Raw genomic sequence first — 16,066 nt, 5'->3', positions numbered from 1 at the left:
GTGAAATTATGTCATACTGACCACAGGATTCTGTCAATGCAAATGAGAGGCTGTTGTATCAGGCCTACTAGAACAAAATGAAAAAGAAAGTAAATTACAGGGGTAGATAATGTAATCAAGCCATTAAAAAAAAACAACAAAGAAAACACAGCTTGAAAATGTATTTGCAGTGAACTTCAGAGTTGCCAGAGTGGGGCTAGAATTTAGAAACACCCCTTGAACACCATGACAGCCTTGCAAAATTTCCACTTTCCCAGTCTGGTTACATATAAGACACATACAAGACAAGCAGAGGCAGTAAATATACAGAATATGATTCTGGAAGTGTTCGAGGCCAGGTTGGATGGGGCTTGGAGCAACCTGCCCTAGTGGAAGGTGTCCCTGCACATGGCAGGGGTTTGGAACTGGGTGAGCTTTAAGGTCCCTTCCAACCCAAATTAGTCTGGGATTCTATGATGATATATTACTAGTTTGATTCATGCCTACCTACCAGGGCAGGGAGAAAAACCAAAACAATGAAACTAAGCAACACAAAACCGTTTTCTGCAATTCATCCACAGTTTTTCCCCATGTCCTTTCAGTGAGAGTTAATTCTTTCTGTTCAAAGTGCTCTTCAGTAATTCAAATGGAAATATTAGCATTTTACTCAATAATTAACCATTTAACCTGCCCCACACAATGCAATTGCACAGGCAGTCCGAGGGTTATTGTGCTGGTTTAAGGTTGGGGTAAATTTCTTCACAGTAACTAGTATGGGGCCGTGTTTGGATTTTTGTGTTGATCACACAGGGATGTGTTTGCTACTGCTGAGCTTACACAGTGTCAAGGCCTTTTCTGCTCCTCACCCCACCAGTGAGGAGGCTCAGGGTGCACAAGTTGTTGGGAGGGGACACAGCCAGGACAGCTGACCCCAACTGACCCCTGGGATCAGGGATATACCATGCCATATGGCATCATGCTCAGCAGATAAACTAGGGGGGAAGAAGGACAAAAGGGGGGGACATTGGGAGTGACGGTGTTTGTCTTCCCAAGTCACTGCTAGGTGTGCTGAAGCCCTGCTGTCCTGGACATGGCTGAAACCCTGCCGGACTATGGGAAGTGGTGAATGAATTCCTTGCTTTGCTTTGTTGTGCACATGGCTTTTACTTTACCTGTTAAACTGCTTTTATCTCAACCCACAAAGCCTTCTCACTTTTACTTTTCCAATATTCTCCCCCATCCCACTAGAGGGATGAGCAAGTGACTGTGTGGGGCTCAGCTACTGGCTGGGTTTAAAGCATGACAGTCACTCAGAACACACAGCTGAGCTGGATAAACTCTGATGTAGCTGGCAAATGGTCAAGTTTCACATTTTTTTTTTTACTGACAATGGAGCTCCAAGGGATTTAAGTATAAATACTGCACTTCAGTTTCCTGCCCACTGCTTCACCCACACACAAGTGCTTCTTCCAGCTGTCTGTACGGATAGACATCAAAAGCTTAGGTATACAATCTCCTATGAAAATCCGTACGGCATACTACATTGATAGTGGTTCTCCACAGTTTCATCAATTAGTCAGAATACAAAGTGAAATCAAACCCCTCAAAATCAGATCAAAATAAAACATAATCCAAGAATCAGAGATCAGAATAACAACTACTCTACAGCCGTGTTGCCTATGAATTGCCATCAGCAGGAATTTTGCTAGCAGAAATACCAGGACCATGAGTATGTTTTTACTGTGTACTTTGTGTTACTTAGTGTTAAGAGCAGTGCCCCATATTTAAAAATAAAAAATCAGCTTTGACAATTGAAAGGAACACATTGCTTTCATGAAAAAGTAATTCCATACAGTGTAAAACTTTAATATTAAGTGAGGAACAATTCAATAAAGTTGAAGTACAGTTCAAACCTGAAGGGATAAAAGAATTCTTGAGATTTGGACTGTTCACCAGAAAGCAAGGATAGAGTACTACACAAGTAAAACCAAATCTCAGTCACTGTCACAATTCTTGCTAAAGATTTGCTTGGGGCTCCAACAGAATTCTTTCAGTCTTTCTCAAGATCAATTGATCTCATCTTACTGACATTCTCTTTATAACATCTATATTATGACTGTCCCCTACAGTTAAGGTGAATTAAGAGCTGCTTCTTCAAAAATGCATTTTACTTTTCCCTCTTCCCTATTTAAAATGCAGAAAAGCCAAGTAATGTGAGAAATACAGTGGAAACCACATAAATGAGTAACTGTCAAAAGAAGAGAACTATTAAAAGAATAAATCTTGAGTACCCAGCTGTGAAATATAACACAATATAGCAGAACCCAGCTAAATGTTTGAAATAAAAAAACTGAAATGCAAAGTAACCTAAAACGGTTTAATGAACATAGCTGTTAAAATATTAACTCCTTGCACACCAAACTCAAATGCATATATGGTCATAAGCTGAGGAACAATCCATGAATAAGTTATTTTCAGATAAGCAAAACATTAATAAGTTACCTATTCCTCTATCTCTCCATCTAGCAAATCAGCCAAGAGATAAGCTCAGAAGCCTTTATGTGTAAGATGCATTGGCAGGTGAATTTCTGCACAGGCTTCCTCATTTCAAAGGCAGTGGTTTACAGCAAACTCTTACCTTTGAGTTGTGCTGAAGCTGGTCTCCCACATATGTTTTACGGAACTGATCCAAGAACCACAGAACTGCCAGTTCTACTTTTTCATTACTGGACTGTGGTAACTGGGCATCCATCAAAGATATCAGCTGAAAAACTCTTTGTGACAGCAAAAAAAAAAGACAAAAAACCCCACAATTTTCAGGAAGAATTCTTAAATTATATCATATTATATTGTCTCAGCTGATTTCTTTAGGAACCTATCAAGCATTTTTTGTTTGCCTAAGTTTCTTCTAGGATTTTGTTTAGTTAGATGCTAATTATGCTAAATGACCACTATGAAACATAAACATCAACATAATGCTTTTCTAATTACTCTGTCACTTGAAATTTTCTCAGATATGTATGTTGTAACACAGTGAGTTTGTCAACTGCTTTTTCTTTCTTAGAGCATCAATTCCATGGTGAAAGAAACAAACTGAAGAAGCACAGGTCTCAAACTGTAAATGCAGGGTAAGAGCTGTTCAAGTTCCTTGGAAACTGAAGCTACTGTACTTGGAAATAAATTTACATATGCATAATGCACTGCCTGCATCACCTCTTCCCACTTTTATCTCTCTTAACACATCTGAACATGCATTTTCTGACCTAAATCCTTACTTCATACGCATATATCTCCAGATTACTAGGACTGATTTCCAAGAATGAATTTCAGACTACAGCAGCTAAGAACAAAATGTAGTACCTGTTTTTTTAATAATGGAATATTTTTTATTTAATCTCTCATGTTCTTCTGCTACCTATTCCCTGAAATCCTAATTTCCTAGCAATTCAAAAACTTACTCTCACCTTTTCCCGATTCTGAAATGCACAGTCACTGGATTAGAAGTCAGTAGCTACTTCATCTGTAAGTCTGTATATTAAAACCTCTCACTTTTAATAAAAACATAGTGGAAGACAGCTAACACAACAGAGCCCCAGGGTAGATTAGGAAGGCAAGACACAAAGGAGAAAATGTAAAGCTTTTTATCTAATTTTAAATTGTACGCCCTTTTTCATGTGTTAGCTAGTGAATGTAAATACGAGGACCGAATGTGCACACCTTTTTTATCACACTTGTGGGTGAAAACAAGGATTTAGGAAGTGTTTGCCACTTAATTTGAGTTTGCCACAAGACACAGGTATCCTTCACAACAATCCCTAGCTCACCCCATGCCCTAAAACTTGCAAAAGGACAACTCTAGCATGAACATTTTTAAGCCTTCTTTTCTTAACAAGTTCTAGTCTAAAAAGAAGTGTAAATTTTTGGCGTTTGACCAGCAGTTCCTCTGCAATTCTTCACCCACAATAATTAATGTAAATGAAGTAGTGCAGAAAATAATAGCCATAACTCACAACTAATAAAATTAACACTTGTATACAAGTATAACACAGAGGAAAACAGGTATCTACATGGGCATATCTAAATATTGTTTATAATAAGAGACATATTTGCCTTTAATCCTCTTCCCTTCCTCTGAAACATAGTTTTGGAATGATTGCATTACTGACTCTTCACTGCTTAGGACGATGAATCAGGAAGGGTCAAAGCCAGTGGACTGGTCTCAAACCACAGAAAGTGAGTATAGCCCTTTAGCACCCACCATCCAAGAACTGGACAAAAAATTGAAACACTTAAATTCAAAATACTTGCTGATATTAAACACTGTTAAAAAAGAGCAAAATAAAGAATTCAAATCAAGCCACACTTACCGACAGGACAGCTCTCCATCCATAGCATCATGCTCCTCAGTACTAGTGTATGTTAATCGGCCTCCCACAAAAGCACCCACAAAATAGACAAGCCATGCCAGACATCCTAACATTAAAAGAAAGAGAAACAGTGATTATAAATAGTAAATAGTAGAATTATAAATAGTACAATAGTAGAATACGCTTCCATGAGGAACCAGCAGTTCTATATGGTATCAGACTGGGGATGCTGTCAAGAGAATGGTTAGGTTTCTTCCTTTACCAGAGTTAAAACCTACCCAGACAAATCAACTAACAAAAAATTCTGAGCAGAGCTGGCAGATAAAGTAGAACAGCCTATTAATCTGGACACACTTATAAATAAACCACAAAGAATTAACCTAATACAAATTAAGCAAACTCAGCTGGTAAGATTAGACATACAATTAATCTACTATCTTCACCTGCCTGACACAGGTTACTTCAAGGCATAGAACAATTTATTCACAGTGAGGCTGTTTCATCTCCTTGTCATAGTATTAGAAAGCAATTGAGACTCACTCCAATCTACTTGGTTCTTAGTTTTATTTCAAATAAAGAACACTTGGGAATATTAAACTATTATCTGAAGTGATCTGCACATAAGAAAGTAATTGTAACTCAGCTATACTCTTCAAGAAAAGAGTTTGTGAATGACCACAATGTTTTGAAAGTCTCTTTGGATTGTTTTTAAAAGGGTTTGAAAGACAGAGCTCACCCCTTTCAATCCATGCTGTCATGCCTTCCGTTTTCCAGATGACTTAGCTATCAGTTTCCACTATGGCACTTACATGATCCATGGGCCAAGAATCAAAGTACAACATAAAGATCTTAATTTCTGTAAAACTAAGGTTCTACAAATAACTCTGAGTTTGTCTACGTGGTGTGTTTTGTTAGGCTTTCAAATTCTGACATCTGGCTTTATAAATACGGAACTCACAAACACTGAACTCAGACAAATTCTTTTGGCCTCTCTGCTGGAAAATAACTGCCACACTGCAAAACTGGCATTGTTTTAGCCTCTCTGGCACATTAAGGTGGAATATCTTTAAATTTGACCTACTAATACCCAACTCAATACCAACCCAATTCCTGCCTCAGCTTTTTAAGCTGTAACTCCAGTAACTAATGGTATTCTCTCCAAGGAAAGATGCAGTATTTTTCCCTGAAGTATGATCAAAACGAACTGAAGAGCAAAGTAACACACAGACCTGTTAAAACTTCAGGATACCACTAAAGGTTTCTTCCCCAACTGAAATGCATTGAGACTATACCACAGTAAAGCTACTTTTAGACTCGATCTTCATTTAGCAAAATATACTTTGTAATAAATGGAAATAAACTGGTTGAAAATAGCAATGCAGCAAAGACAACTTGGCTACTCCATAAGTGAGATATTGAGGTGTCTTGCCCTCATTACTAGGATTCTTCCAAGTGATGACAGGATAACTCACAAGAGTGAAGACAATACCCTGACGAACAAATTGTCTTCTGAACTCATTCTGAAATTTAACATAAAGGATAAACTACAGATAAACAAATGAGGTCATGTTATGACTGTAAATCAGTTATTTTATTGTGGGTATTTCTACATACATATCAGGACATGCACAGTATCTACCAGAAGTCTTGAGGTTTTATTTCATGTTTATTTAAAATCTGATAAACTAGCCTTCATTTATGTAACATTAAACTTCATTTCCTCGTACTTGCAATGTTGTATTTTAGGACAACATGGAACTGAGAGAGCACTGAATGCTTTACTTCCTAAGCTCCTTCAAGGAGTTCTGAGGTGTTCCAGTATCCTCATGGTCTGAATCTGGTGACTATATATCATAAGCAATTCTAGTTCAGTCAGAGGTATATAGCACAGGGTGTTCTATGCATAAAAAAAGATGCTGAGATCAAATGTACACAAAAAGATAATGCAGAGTATGGAATAACATGCAGATGATTTCAACACAAGTGCAGGAAAGCATTCAGGTTTATCTTAAATCTCACTCTTAGTTTTTAAATATACCACATGAGTATGTAATAGTCTGAGATCTCTAACAGAGAACAAGCACTGATTTTTGACACGTGACACAACATATGAGGAAAACTTTAAATATCTTGTCCTGTTGTTCTTGTTCCAGTCCTAATAATGTGGAAGGACAGTATCAGCTATCCAACAATCAACATATTTCCCTGTTTCAATTTCCCTGTGCTTCTTCACAAACAGGACACTTCAAAGGAAAACCCCATCAGACACACTACAAGTTGCAGTACCAACAGCTGCTAAGAGATTGCACCATCATTAGCAAAATGGCAAGAAGCTGAAGCGTCAAAGAGGACAGACGATGCTCAAATAAATTTAGCATTAACAGCTACTAAAGAATGACCATTTGAGGATGGTATCAAAAAGCAACTGTGTGTGGTGCTAGCTGGTTCAAAGAGCAGAACCACTGCTTTGGCCAATAGCCCTTTTAAAAATAAACCCCCTATTTTTCTTTTTACAAATTGCAGTAACTCATTTTTTAATCCATACTTATTTTTCTGATGATAGCCCTCTCCTCTTTGCACAATACCAATTCATAGGTGTGACTTCTTTCTTCACTGTTTAAAATTTCCAGTGCATTTGCTTTTCCAATTACTGAAGCAGACAACATCTTTTCTTTTAGAAAATAATTATTGCTGTAATAATCTGTAATTATGGTTTATAACAGCAATAATCCCAAAGAAATCAGTCATTACCATGGATCACAAGTAATCATTAACTACTGTTAATGACCCATTTCTTGGGGATTATTGTTTTAGTAAACCATGACCACATCATTATTGATACACAGAGCAAGACAGTATAATAAAATGAGATCTTAATATTACATTAACTTATTTTGTAACATTAAAAGCCATTAAACATCTAAATTTAACCATGTATATCTAGGGGATATAACAGTTATTGTTCAATATGAGCACAAATGTTTAGTTTGCAGAAAAGAAACACAGTATTTAAACTGCATCAAACGTTTTCTGAGGTAAGAGGGCAATCCCCTAGAGCACTGACACTGACAGACTCTGGCTGATTGTTTCCCTCTGCCTCATCAGGTCTGGGGAACGGAGCAGAAATTCAGACTGCAGCTGGTCAATGAGATCAGGTCAGTAATAAAAGTTCTCCCAAATAAGTCAATAGGTGCATGGAAGAAAGTGGTATTCATAAAACAGAGAAGTAGAAGGTTTTACAGAAATTAGTGAAAAAATGGCTCCTACATAGAAGAAAATCAGCATATTCAAACTCAACAAAGGAAAAGCAAAATCAATCATGAATACTTAATAGCATGCAAAGAAACAGCTGTATTATGCAGTAACCTGTCTCACCTTTTCAAAATAACACCATTTATCCATGTAAAGATGCAACAGCCATAAGATAACTGTATTAGGAAAGAGCCAGTAGTTATAAAGACAGTTTAAGTGAGACACAGAGAGGACCGAAATAGGTATATGAAAAAAGATATAAAAAATACTTATTATTTTTACAGCTTACACTACAATAAATAACTTGAGTTTCTTGAAAATTAGGTAATTCATTATAACAGAGCTGTATAAAATAAATTAAGGAATTTACATGAATTTTTACAGACACATAAATGTAAAAAGACAGCAAGTTAGCGTCTTCATTTACAAAAAATGTTCATCAAGTTGCAGCTGGTTCCCATGAGGGCACCTGAGGCACTAAAATGTTGATTTTCAGCAATTAAAAGTTTTTACAGCTCTCATGTCTATACTCTGAAGATGTAACAGTGTGTTAAAACACATCAAAAACTGCCAGTGTACAGACTCAGATCACTAATTTCTAGATTGGGAAAAGGTCTTGTTATATCTGCTGTAAGATCACTGCTCCTTTTCATATGCAAGTATATGGTTATTTGCACATAAAATACAGTCTAAAAATTAAATTAAATACTAACCTTCCTGAACTGTGATTTCTAATGGATTCCTACTAGAAGAGTGCAATAGTTTTTGGTAGTTTTGTGCATTTTGGTCAAACAGCTGTACAAGAAATGTACAGGTCTTTTCGTATTCACACCTGCTCACTGTGCACAGTTGCTCCAGCTGTTGGAATACTGTAGCTGTATCATCCAGTGGATCTTCTAAGCCATCTCTGGAATAGAAATATAAAGTAATCACTTAGTCACTATTCCTTAACAGCTCTTTTCCCATCCAGACCTTGTACCACTGACACTGAACCACTGAACTATAAAAGCCTTAGCAGCTGGTGAATACAGCAGACAGACATAAGGTCTCATTCTACTACATAACAATCCACATCCACACAAACACAGAACATTATGCTATTTGTGCCTTCCTCGTAACACGTTTTAAAAAGCAAAGAAGAGATGTTGGCAGTACGAACACAGAAAGAACATTAGGCTATTAACAAGCAGCATCTTTTGCAGGGATGATGAGAAGAAAGAACGGAATACTGAGTAGAAATGGATTTTATATATTCATCAAACTAAGCACAAGACCACAAAACAACAACAAGCAAGCTTCACTAAAGCTCCATGCAACTGCTTTGTAAATCTTCTATCCTGCCATAAACAAGCTGTGACCCTACGGAATGTTTATAACAAAGAGACCAATAGCTCTTGCCATAAAATGTAACTATACTCATTACACAAGCCATAGTAGGAAAGGTTCATTCATCAGAAGGTTACCCTTTTACTGCACAGGCAACAATCAATCTACAGATAACAGTAACATCCAAAAAGCTAACAAAGCTAACAGTGCTAACAACCAAACTCCAACAGATATACAGCAGCTGAAAATTCTAATGTCCAAGATGGGCTGAAACAGACCTCTCCTCAGCCCTCTCCTCAGGTATTTACAAATACGTGACATAAAAGTTCTCCTTATAGTTTGTAGAAGAGCATCCTCTTGCTGACTCTTTGCAGAAGAATCACTACCTCCTCACTCACCCTTACTTGAAAGGGAGAACAGCTATTTAAACCCCCCAAAAGGCAAAAGTAACTTTCCTTCCATTGTTCTTTCTCTGTCTGAAGGACCTGTATGGCTTCTGAATGGTGGGTGATGCTATTGACTGGTTTATAAGAAAAATGGTCATCCCAGAAAACAGGATTCATTTGCAAAGACACCAGTTCATCTCCTTTGAGCAAACGTCAGTAGTCTTATGAAACTGACTCCCAGACATCCCACGTTTCTCAAGAATGGTCTGGATGTTTGATGCTAAAGTCTACATTTGATATTGCTATGTAGAAAAATGCCATAGCTGAGGATTTTCATCACATAACAGAATAAGACAATACAACAGTGGTATACTAATCACCTAGAGCTAAGAATGGATACATACCAACAGCATTACACAGACTGTCTTAAGAATGACGGACTGGTAGAAAAGAAGATCAGTACTTTCCTCATCTTGTCCCTGTTGGCTTTTTTCATGGATTAGACAGTTTGCTCCTCCAAAATGTATCAAGGACATTCAGGAAATCTCTCATCAGTGCCATCACTGAATTTTCAGTGCTGATGAAGACAACAGCTCATTTCAACAGATCTGGTCATGCCAGATGGTTTGACCCAGCAGTTCAGCCCTACTAAGTGCTTCACATCTGGAAGGTGATATGTAATGTACCACTCAGTAGAGAAAAAAGCTGAGATTTAAGGTTCAACCCTGAGATTCCACTACAGAAAAGCTGAACAGAGAAGATAAAAATGCTACTAGAATTGTAGGCTGGCTGAAAGAAGGCTCATGAAAACTCACTGCATCTGCAACCAGCTGCTTCTCCGTCTCTGTCCTAGCACTGGAACACTGGAAGCTCCCCTAGGTTCTATGAGTTCTTGGTTCTGAGACAATGATAGTGAAGCTCATGATTCTGAGCCATTAAGGTCGTCAGCCTTTAACGTACCTATGGTGATAACTTAAGGCAAATAACACCAGCTACAGCTTAGTTACTAAACAGTAAAATGGCAAATGATGTAATTTGCAGACATAAGATGTTGGCCAAGATAAGACAAAAAGGACAATAATGGTAAAGTTGAATGTACTTCCTCACATAAACTGAACAAATAACATCATCTCAGTAATGCAAAATTGAAAACCAAAAGCAGATGTGACTTATTCTGCAGTCCTGTAGTCTGACAGGAAATCCTATCAGTAGGAATTTATAAAAGCCCTTGAAGAAAACTAAATCCTTCCTAGTAATCTAAACACCTTTTTCTTATGTGCTATATTATATTGTGGACTACAGGTCATTTATTTAAACTATTAAAAAGAAGATTTGAGCTAAGAACTTTTAAACTGGCCACTTTCAATCTTGACACTCACTAGCTTGTTTTATTCGGTCTCACCCTTTCTCATGAATGGGGTTCAATCTGCTTTCCCCCATCACTCTACCCTCTATGGCCCTAGAAAGTGATTCACTGAGAAAACATGTCACAATAGTTAATTTAGATAGCCTTGAAAAAGAAGGGGTGTGGGGAATAGGCTTGTTTCAAAACACAAAGGCCCATGAAAGGAAACACAATTAGAATTTACATTTGATTTTGGCCTGGATTTAATAAGCAAAATGAGTAAAATTATATCAGCCAACTAAGAGCAGCTAAAGAAATCACCATGGTAATGAGAACCAGTGTACTTCCATTTTAAACAAAACATAATATGCCAGCAAACCAGAAAATTAAACATTCCACATTACAATCTTAAAGTTGCAATTACAAGTTTACCTTATAACTACAGGAACACATTCCAGTCTAGAAGCAATATAAGCTTTTGTTATCTCAGGTGCATATGTATCTAAGAGGTGGGGTTCTGCCGTTTTCACAAATGGAACAGATGCTACCATTCTTTGCCACAGAGTTAGCAAATAATGAACACTATTTGGAGCAAATTCCCAGTGCTATAAGAAAAGAAAACATACTTCTGTTAAAGCATCCCAGTGTGAAATTTTAGCTGTGAAACATGATGGTTTTATTTAGTCTTATTAATTCACATAGCTACCGAAGGACCCCATCAGAACTGAGACATGCTATGGCATACATTAGATCCAGCATTACTTTTAGGCACTCCTACCTCCTCTCAGTAAAATCCAGGACTCAGACCTAGGCCTAGATTCTTAAACAGTGCACGGCGAGAATTAAGTGCTATAAAAGGGCCATTCACAAATCCTAAATGTGGAATAAGAAACTGTCCAGAGCCACCTAAGAAGGAATGTAAAGAATTAAAATGCATCTCAACTCTTTTTTTCTCTTCCAAGCTTATGGAGCTGCCATTGATAATTCAGGAATTCAAAGGTCAAAATATTCTCCTGAAGGTCACTATCTTCAGCTGTTACCCTGAACACTAGAGAACGACTCTGGAGGAAATGATAAAATAACAACTCTTTTATTACTCAAACAGTGCATGACTCTATCATGGTGTAATTCAAAAACAAATCTGTAACATTTTTAACACTGTGAGAATCTTGACCATGAGACATGTGTCCTTGTACAGATGTAGGTCCCACAAAAATGTAGCCATTATTCCACGAATCTTCTGAATCCAGCTCGGATGGGAACTCTGCACTCAACAGCTCAGCACACAGGAAGTTGTGTGTGTGTAAACATATATATACATGGACAAAAGCACAACTCAAGAACCTAGTCAGTGTAGGCACTTCAAAGTCTACATGGGAGCATAGGTGTTAAGTATTTTAGGGTTGTATAAAGGGTGTAGTTTGTTGGATTTTTGTTTTTTGAGGGCAAGAACTAAGGTTGAAGGATTAACGTTCATCGATGCCGTGCTTCAGTTGTCGTTCTTTCCTTTAAAACTGCTCCCACTACAAAACTGCATCAGAAGAGTGCAAACCGGTTCCAGAGAACTTAGATTACATCTGAGTTACATCTCTGACAAAATGCACTTCACGTAAAGACAAGCATTACCACCTCCTCACAAACACCACAGAGAACCGGGGCCAGTCCTCTTTGTCATTCAAGAGTCAAAACCAAATCTGTATATACTCTTACCTGTAGGCTAGTAATAGTGAAATTTGCTATAAGCTGGATGATTTGGGGGTAATCTTTCACCATTACTAGCTCTCCCAGTTGATAGTTGGTTTTTAGCCGAGCCAAACACCGACAGAATTCATGGTAATTACCCGGATCAGATAAACCCTAAATAAAAAGCAGCAATTTTTCAGAAGTTAATAGCTTAATCTAACAGAAATTGTATAAGCAGTCTTGCTAACTGGGTGCCAATTTTATTTGCACAGGACTTTTGCTTTGTTTTGAATAGGAAATCAAAGCAAACAGAAATCTGGCTGAAAGTGGTTTTGATCAACTGAGTATATTAATGAAGGGTGTAACTGGAACAACAAATCCATGATGTTTTAGCATTTCAAATAAATCAAATAAAAATTAAAGAGATACCTGTGGATTTTCCAGGATGTGTCTCACTCCTTTGATCAGATTACCAAGATATTTGGCACGTTCTGGATTGCTGAATAAAGATCTCCTTGTAGAAGCAAACTGCACTAAACAAGAAAGTGCCTAAAGAATAGTAATAATTAAAAAATACTGTAAGACTAAAAAAAAATAATTAAACTTTCAGAATAAATATATCTTAAATGTTTAGAGCAATCCATCCCATTGCTGTCTGTAGTACATTCTGCAGCTGAAAATTATTTTTGCAGCAATGTCTATGCAATCACTAAACACTGATGTGGCTCAGTTTTAAAATTCCTGTTTATAACAGCTTCTGACTTATCATCAGGTGGCCGAGTAATGCTGAACTGGGGGAGGAGGTATTTGGATGCTTTCCGATTCAGAAATGAAAACTGGGGCTGAAGTTGAAAGAAAAGACATTTTGACTTGGCACTGACCCATAAGAACTCATAAAATGCTAATGCAGGGAATAAAACAGTCTTTTGTACAAGGTATAGCTGTTAAAAGACTATCTTCCATCATTACTTGAGTGTAAATCACTAAGTTTCACTTACTAACTGAGACAGCATAGGTGGAAGGGAATGATACAAATCAAAAAACAGGTCCAAGGTCTCTGGCTCCAGGAAGACTATGGAAAAAGAGAAATTGGTTTTAACACACTCTACAAGCAGTAATTATCTTTAACTGTATCATCTTCTTTGTAACCAAAACAGTAAGAGGTATCACTGTAACTGAGAATAAATTATGAATGGATGGATTAATCAGTTCACTGTAAAATATCAAAGCACCATACTCTTTTTATCACATTTAATCTGTGCTACAGCTCATAAAGAATACTTCCTTTACTGATGATACAATACTTTGTCAGGTTTGTTATAGATGTAGGTAAACTGATTCCTTCAGGTTACTATGGTAGTACACTAAGAGAAGACAGGTTTCAGATACTAAGGATGAGTTTAGTCTGTATTTAAAAAAAGACAAGTTTTTAACAGAAGTTCCAAAGACTATCCTGAAGTCTACAGACTGATAAACAGAAGAAAATGCTTTAAACAGTTACCAATACACTGAGGAATCACACTGAATGAACTACAATGCAAATGAACTACAACACTACCCCACACTTTATGAAGGGGTAACAACAGAGTAGAAGTTCACCAATAATTCACAATTAATAAATCTCACAAATGAAGTGATATTTCAAAGTTATTCCATTTATAAGCATTATTTCATAGGATGACTGATGTAAAATAAAGCCTCACATAATAAAGTTTAATCTCCTTTAGGCTTTCTCTGCGTTTAATGACCAAAGAAAGATCCCTTCACGGACAATCTGAAGTATCTTAACTAAAGCCTTGGGAAAACCCTCCTCCCCTGAGGAGGAAGGAGCAGAGACGTGATGAACTGATCACAACCATCATTCCCCGTCCCCCCTGTGCCACTGGAGGGGAGAAGGTGGAGAATACAGGAGTGAAGTTGAGCTTGGGAAGAAGGGAGGGGTGGGGGAAGGTTTTTTAAGATTCGGATTTATTTCTCATTACCCTACTCTGATTTTAGCCAGTAGTAAATTAATTTCCTCAAGTCAAGTATGTTTTGCCCATGACTGCCATTGCTGAGTGATCTCCCCGTGTCCCCCTATCTCGACCCATGAGCCTTTTGTTGTATTTTCTCTTTCCTGTGCAGCTGAGGAGGGGGGTGACAGAGTGACTTTGGGGGCACCTGGCCTCCACCCAGGGTCAGACCACCACAGACATACTTATACTAGACCACCGTCTGCACTGTATACCAGGAAGTCAAAGCTCTAGAATCTAAGAATCAAGATGCAATCCTCCTGCTGCCTCTATTAACAAGCTCACATACTAGAACACACTAAACCATGATTATCACATTTTTCTCATCAGGAAGAAGACAAGGGAAAACAGACATGCTGCAACTGCAGTACCTCTTCAAGGTGCTCAAGCCAGGAATGAGAATAGCATTCAGTGTCTAATCAGAAAAATTTAATTTACTGTGAATGTTTATGTTACAGACTGTTATTTCTTTCTGTAAAAGTAACAATAGGAGAAATGTGACAGAAATAGCAGAAGAGGTTTACAAACAACTCGCCACAAAAAAAAAATCCACTCCACATTAGAAACTATTTCATACTTGCAAGTCCTGTGACAAAAGCAGTTATACAACCACTGGATATAAATTTCAGACTAACAGTTATGGTCCTTTCTTACTTGTTCTCCAGTTTGTTGGAATCTGCACAGTGCACAGGTCATCTGCAGACTCGTCAGCTGAATTTCCAATAAAATCAAAATTAAGACAGTTTAGTACAAGCTTCAAAAGTTGCATTGCTAGACTTTGCTGCCGTTGGTCCTGAAGGGTTAAAGGTTTTGCCAAGAGCTAAAGAGAAAAGAAACCTTGTTAGGTCACCTGCACAGAACATGCCTTAAAAACAGCTTTGAAAAGGGAAAGGTTTGGATATAAAACTGCAAAGTTCAAAGCAAGAGAGCACGTATTAAGAGAAAAAAAAATAAATCCTTCAACAATAAATTATTATTACTGCCTCAGAGACATCTTCCACGTCATGCTAAAGCTCCCAGACTTACAAATTTTACAAAGCCTGGTGAAATAATCTTTTTGCATAAAATACTTCCAGGTAAAACTCAGCACATCACCAACACTGTTTGTTAAAAAGAGTGTTAACTTCACTGCAAAAATTAAACTGTAAGGTGTCATGTAACTTCAGTTACTCCAGACCAGCGGGGAGTACAGATTATATGAATCATGTGGGTAAAAAATACCTCTACAATTGGTTATTTTTAAGTTTGATGTCCAAGCGGCTAAACTGTTCCTCTGCTAAGTGTAGAAAAAAGTGGCATTAAAAAAACAATGAAATGAGCAGTCTGGAATCTAAATGTAGCTATTTACAACATCTGTACAAATGCTGTTACTGTTTCTACTGCTTTATAACCTGCATAGTGTCAGAATAAAAAGGTACTTTAAGCTAAACAAGCTGTCTGAATTTTGAAGTCTATACTCAACATACTGTGAGAACACATTTTATCCATCCCCTTCTATAATGATAACATTTTAGCTTGAAGATATTACTACCTCAAGATTACATACACAATATAATAGCACTGAAAACAAAGCTCAAATGCACTCAGCACTGATGCAGATTGTGAACATAAAATACTGACATAATTTTGCCTAGAAAAACAGTAAAATAAACGCAAATGCAACAACTCCATCTAGTTCATCTGCTCCTTATTTAAATTCAAAGTCACATCTTAGGT

General features: G+C 37.3%; 1 protein-coding gene across 2 annotated transcripts in view; it reads right to left on the bottom strand.

Moving 5' to 3' along the window:
* Window positions 1–16,066, bottom strand: part of RANBP17 (RAN binding protein 17) — a 153,074-nt gene that overhangs the window by 129,028 nt on the left and 7,980 nt on the right. For both annotated transcript variants that reach the window (XM_061456415.1, XM_061456414.1), the window contains exons 6-13: window positions 15,005–15,170; window positions 13,337–13,410; window positions 12,768–12,887; window positions 12,366–12,512; window positions 11,088–11,260; window positions 8,312–8,505; window positions 4,347–4,452; window positions 2,618–2,753 (exon numbers count right to left, since the gene is read on the bottom strand). In XM_061456415.1, coding sequence (XP_061312399.1) covers window positions 2,618–2,753; window positions 4,347–4,452; window positions 8,312–8,505; window positions 11,088–11,260; window positions 12,366–12,512; window positions 12,768–12,887; window positions 13,337–13,410; window positions 15,005–15,170 — 1,116 coding nt within the window. The remainder of the gene's footprint in view (window positions 1–2,617; window positions 2,754–4,346; window positions 4,453–8,311; window positions 8,506–11,087; window positions 11,261–12,365; window positions 12,513–12,767; window positions 12,888–13,336; window positions 13,411–15,004; window positions 15,171–16,066) is intronic.

This window comes from Pezoporus flaviventris, unplaced genomic scaffold, assembly GCF_033815535.1.
Source record: "Pezoporus flaviventris isolate CSIRO_AGI_PZ_B2104156 unplaced genomic scaffold, CSIRO_AGI_Pfla_v1 ptg000023l, whole genome shotgun sequence".
Lineage (NCBI taxonomy): Eukaryota > Metazoa > Chordata > Aves > Psittaciformes > Psittacidae > Pezoporus > Pezoporus flaviventris.
Note: the sequence above shows the minus strand (reverse complement) of the source record. Positions and strands in the feature narration are given on the sequence as shown.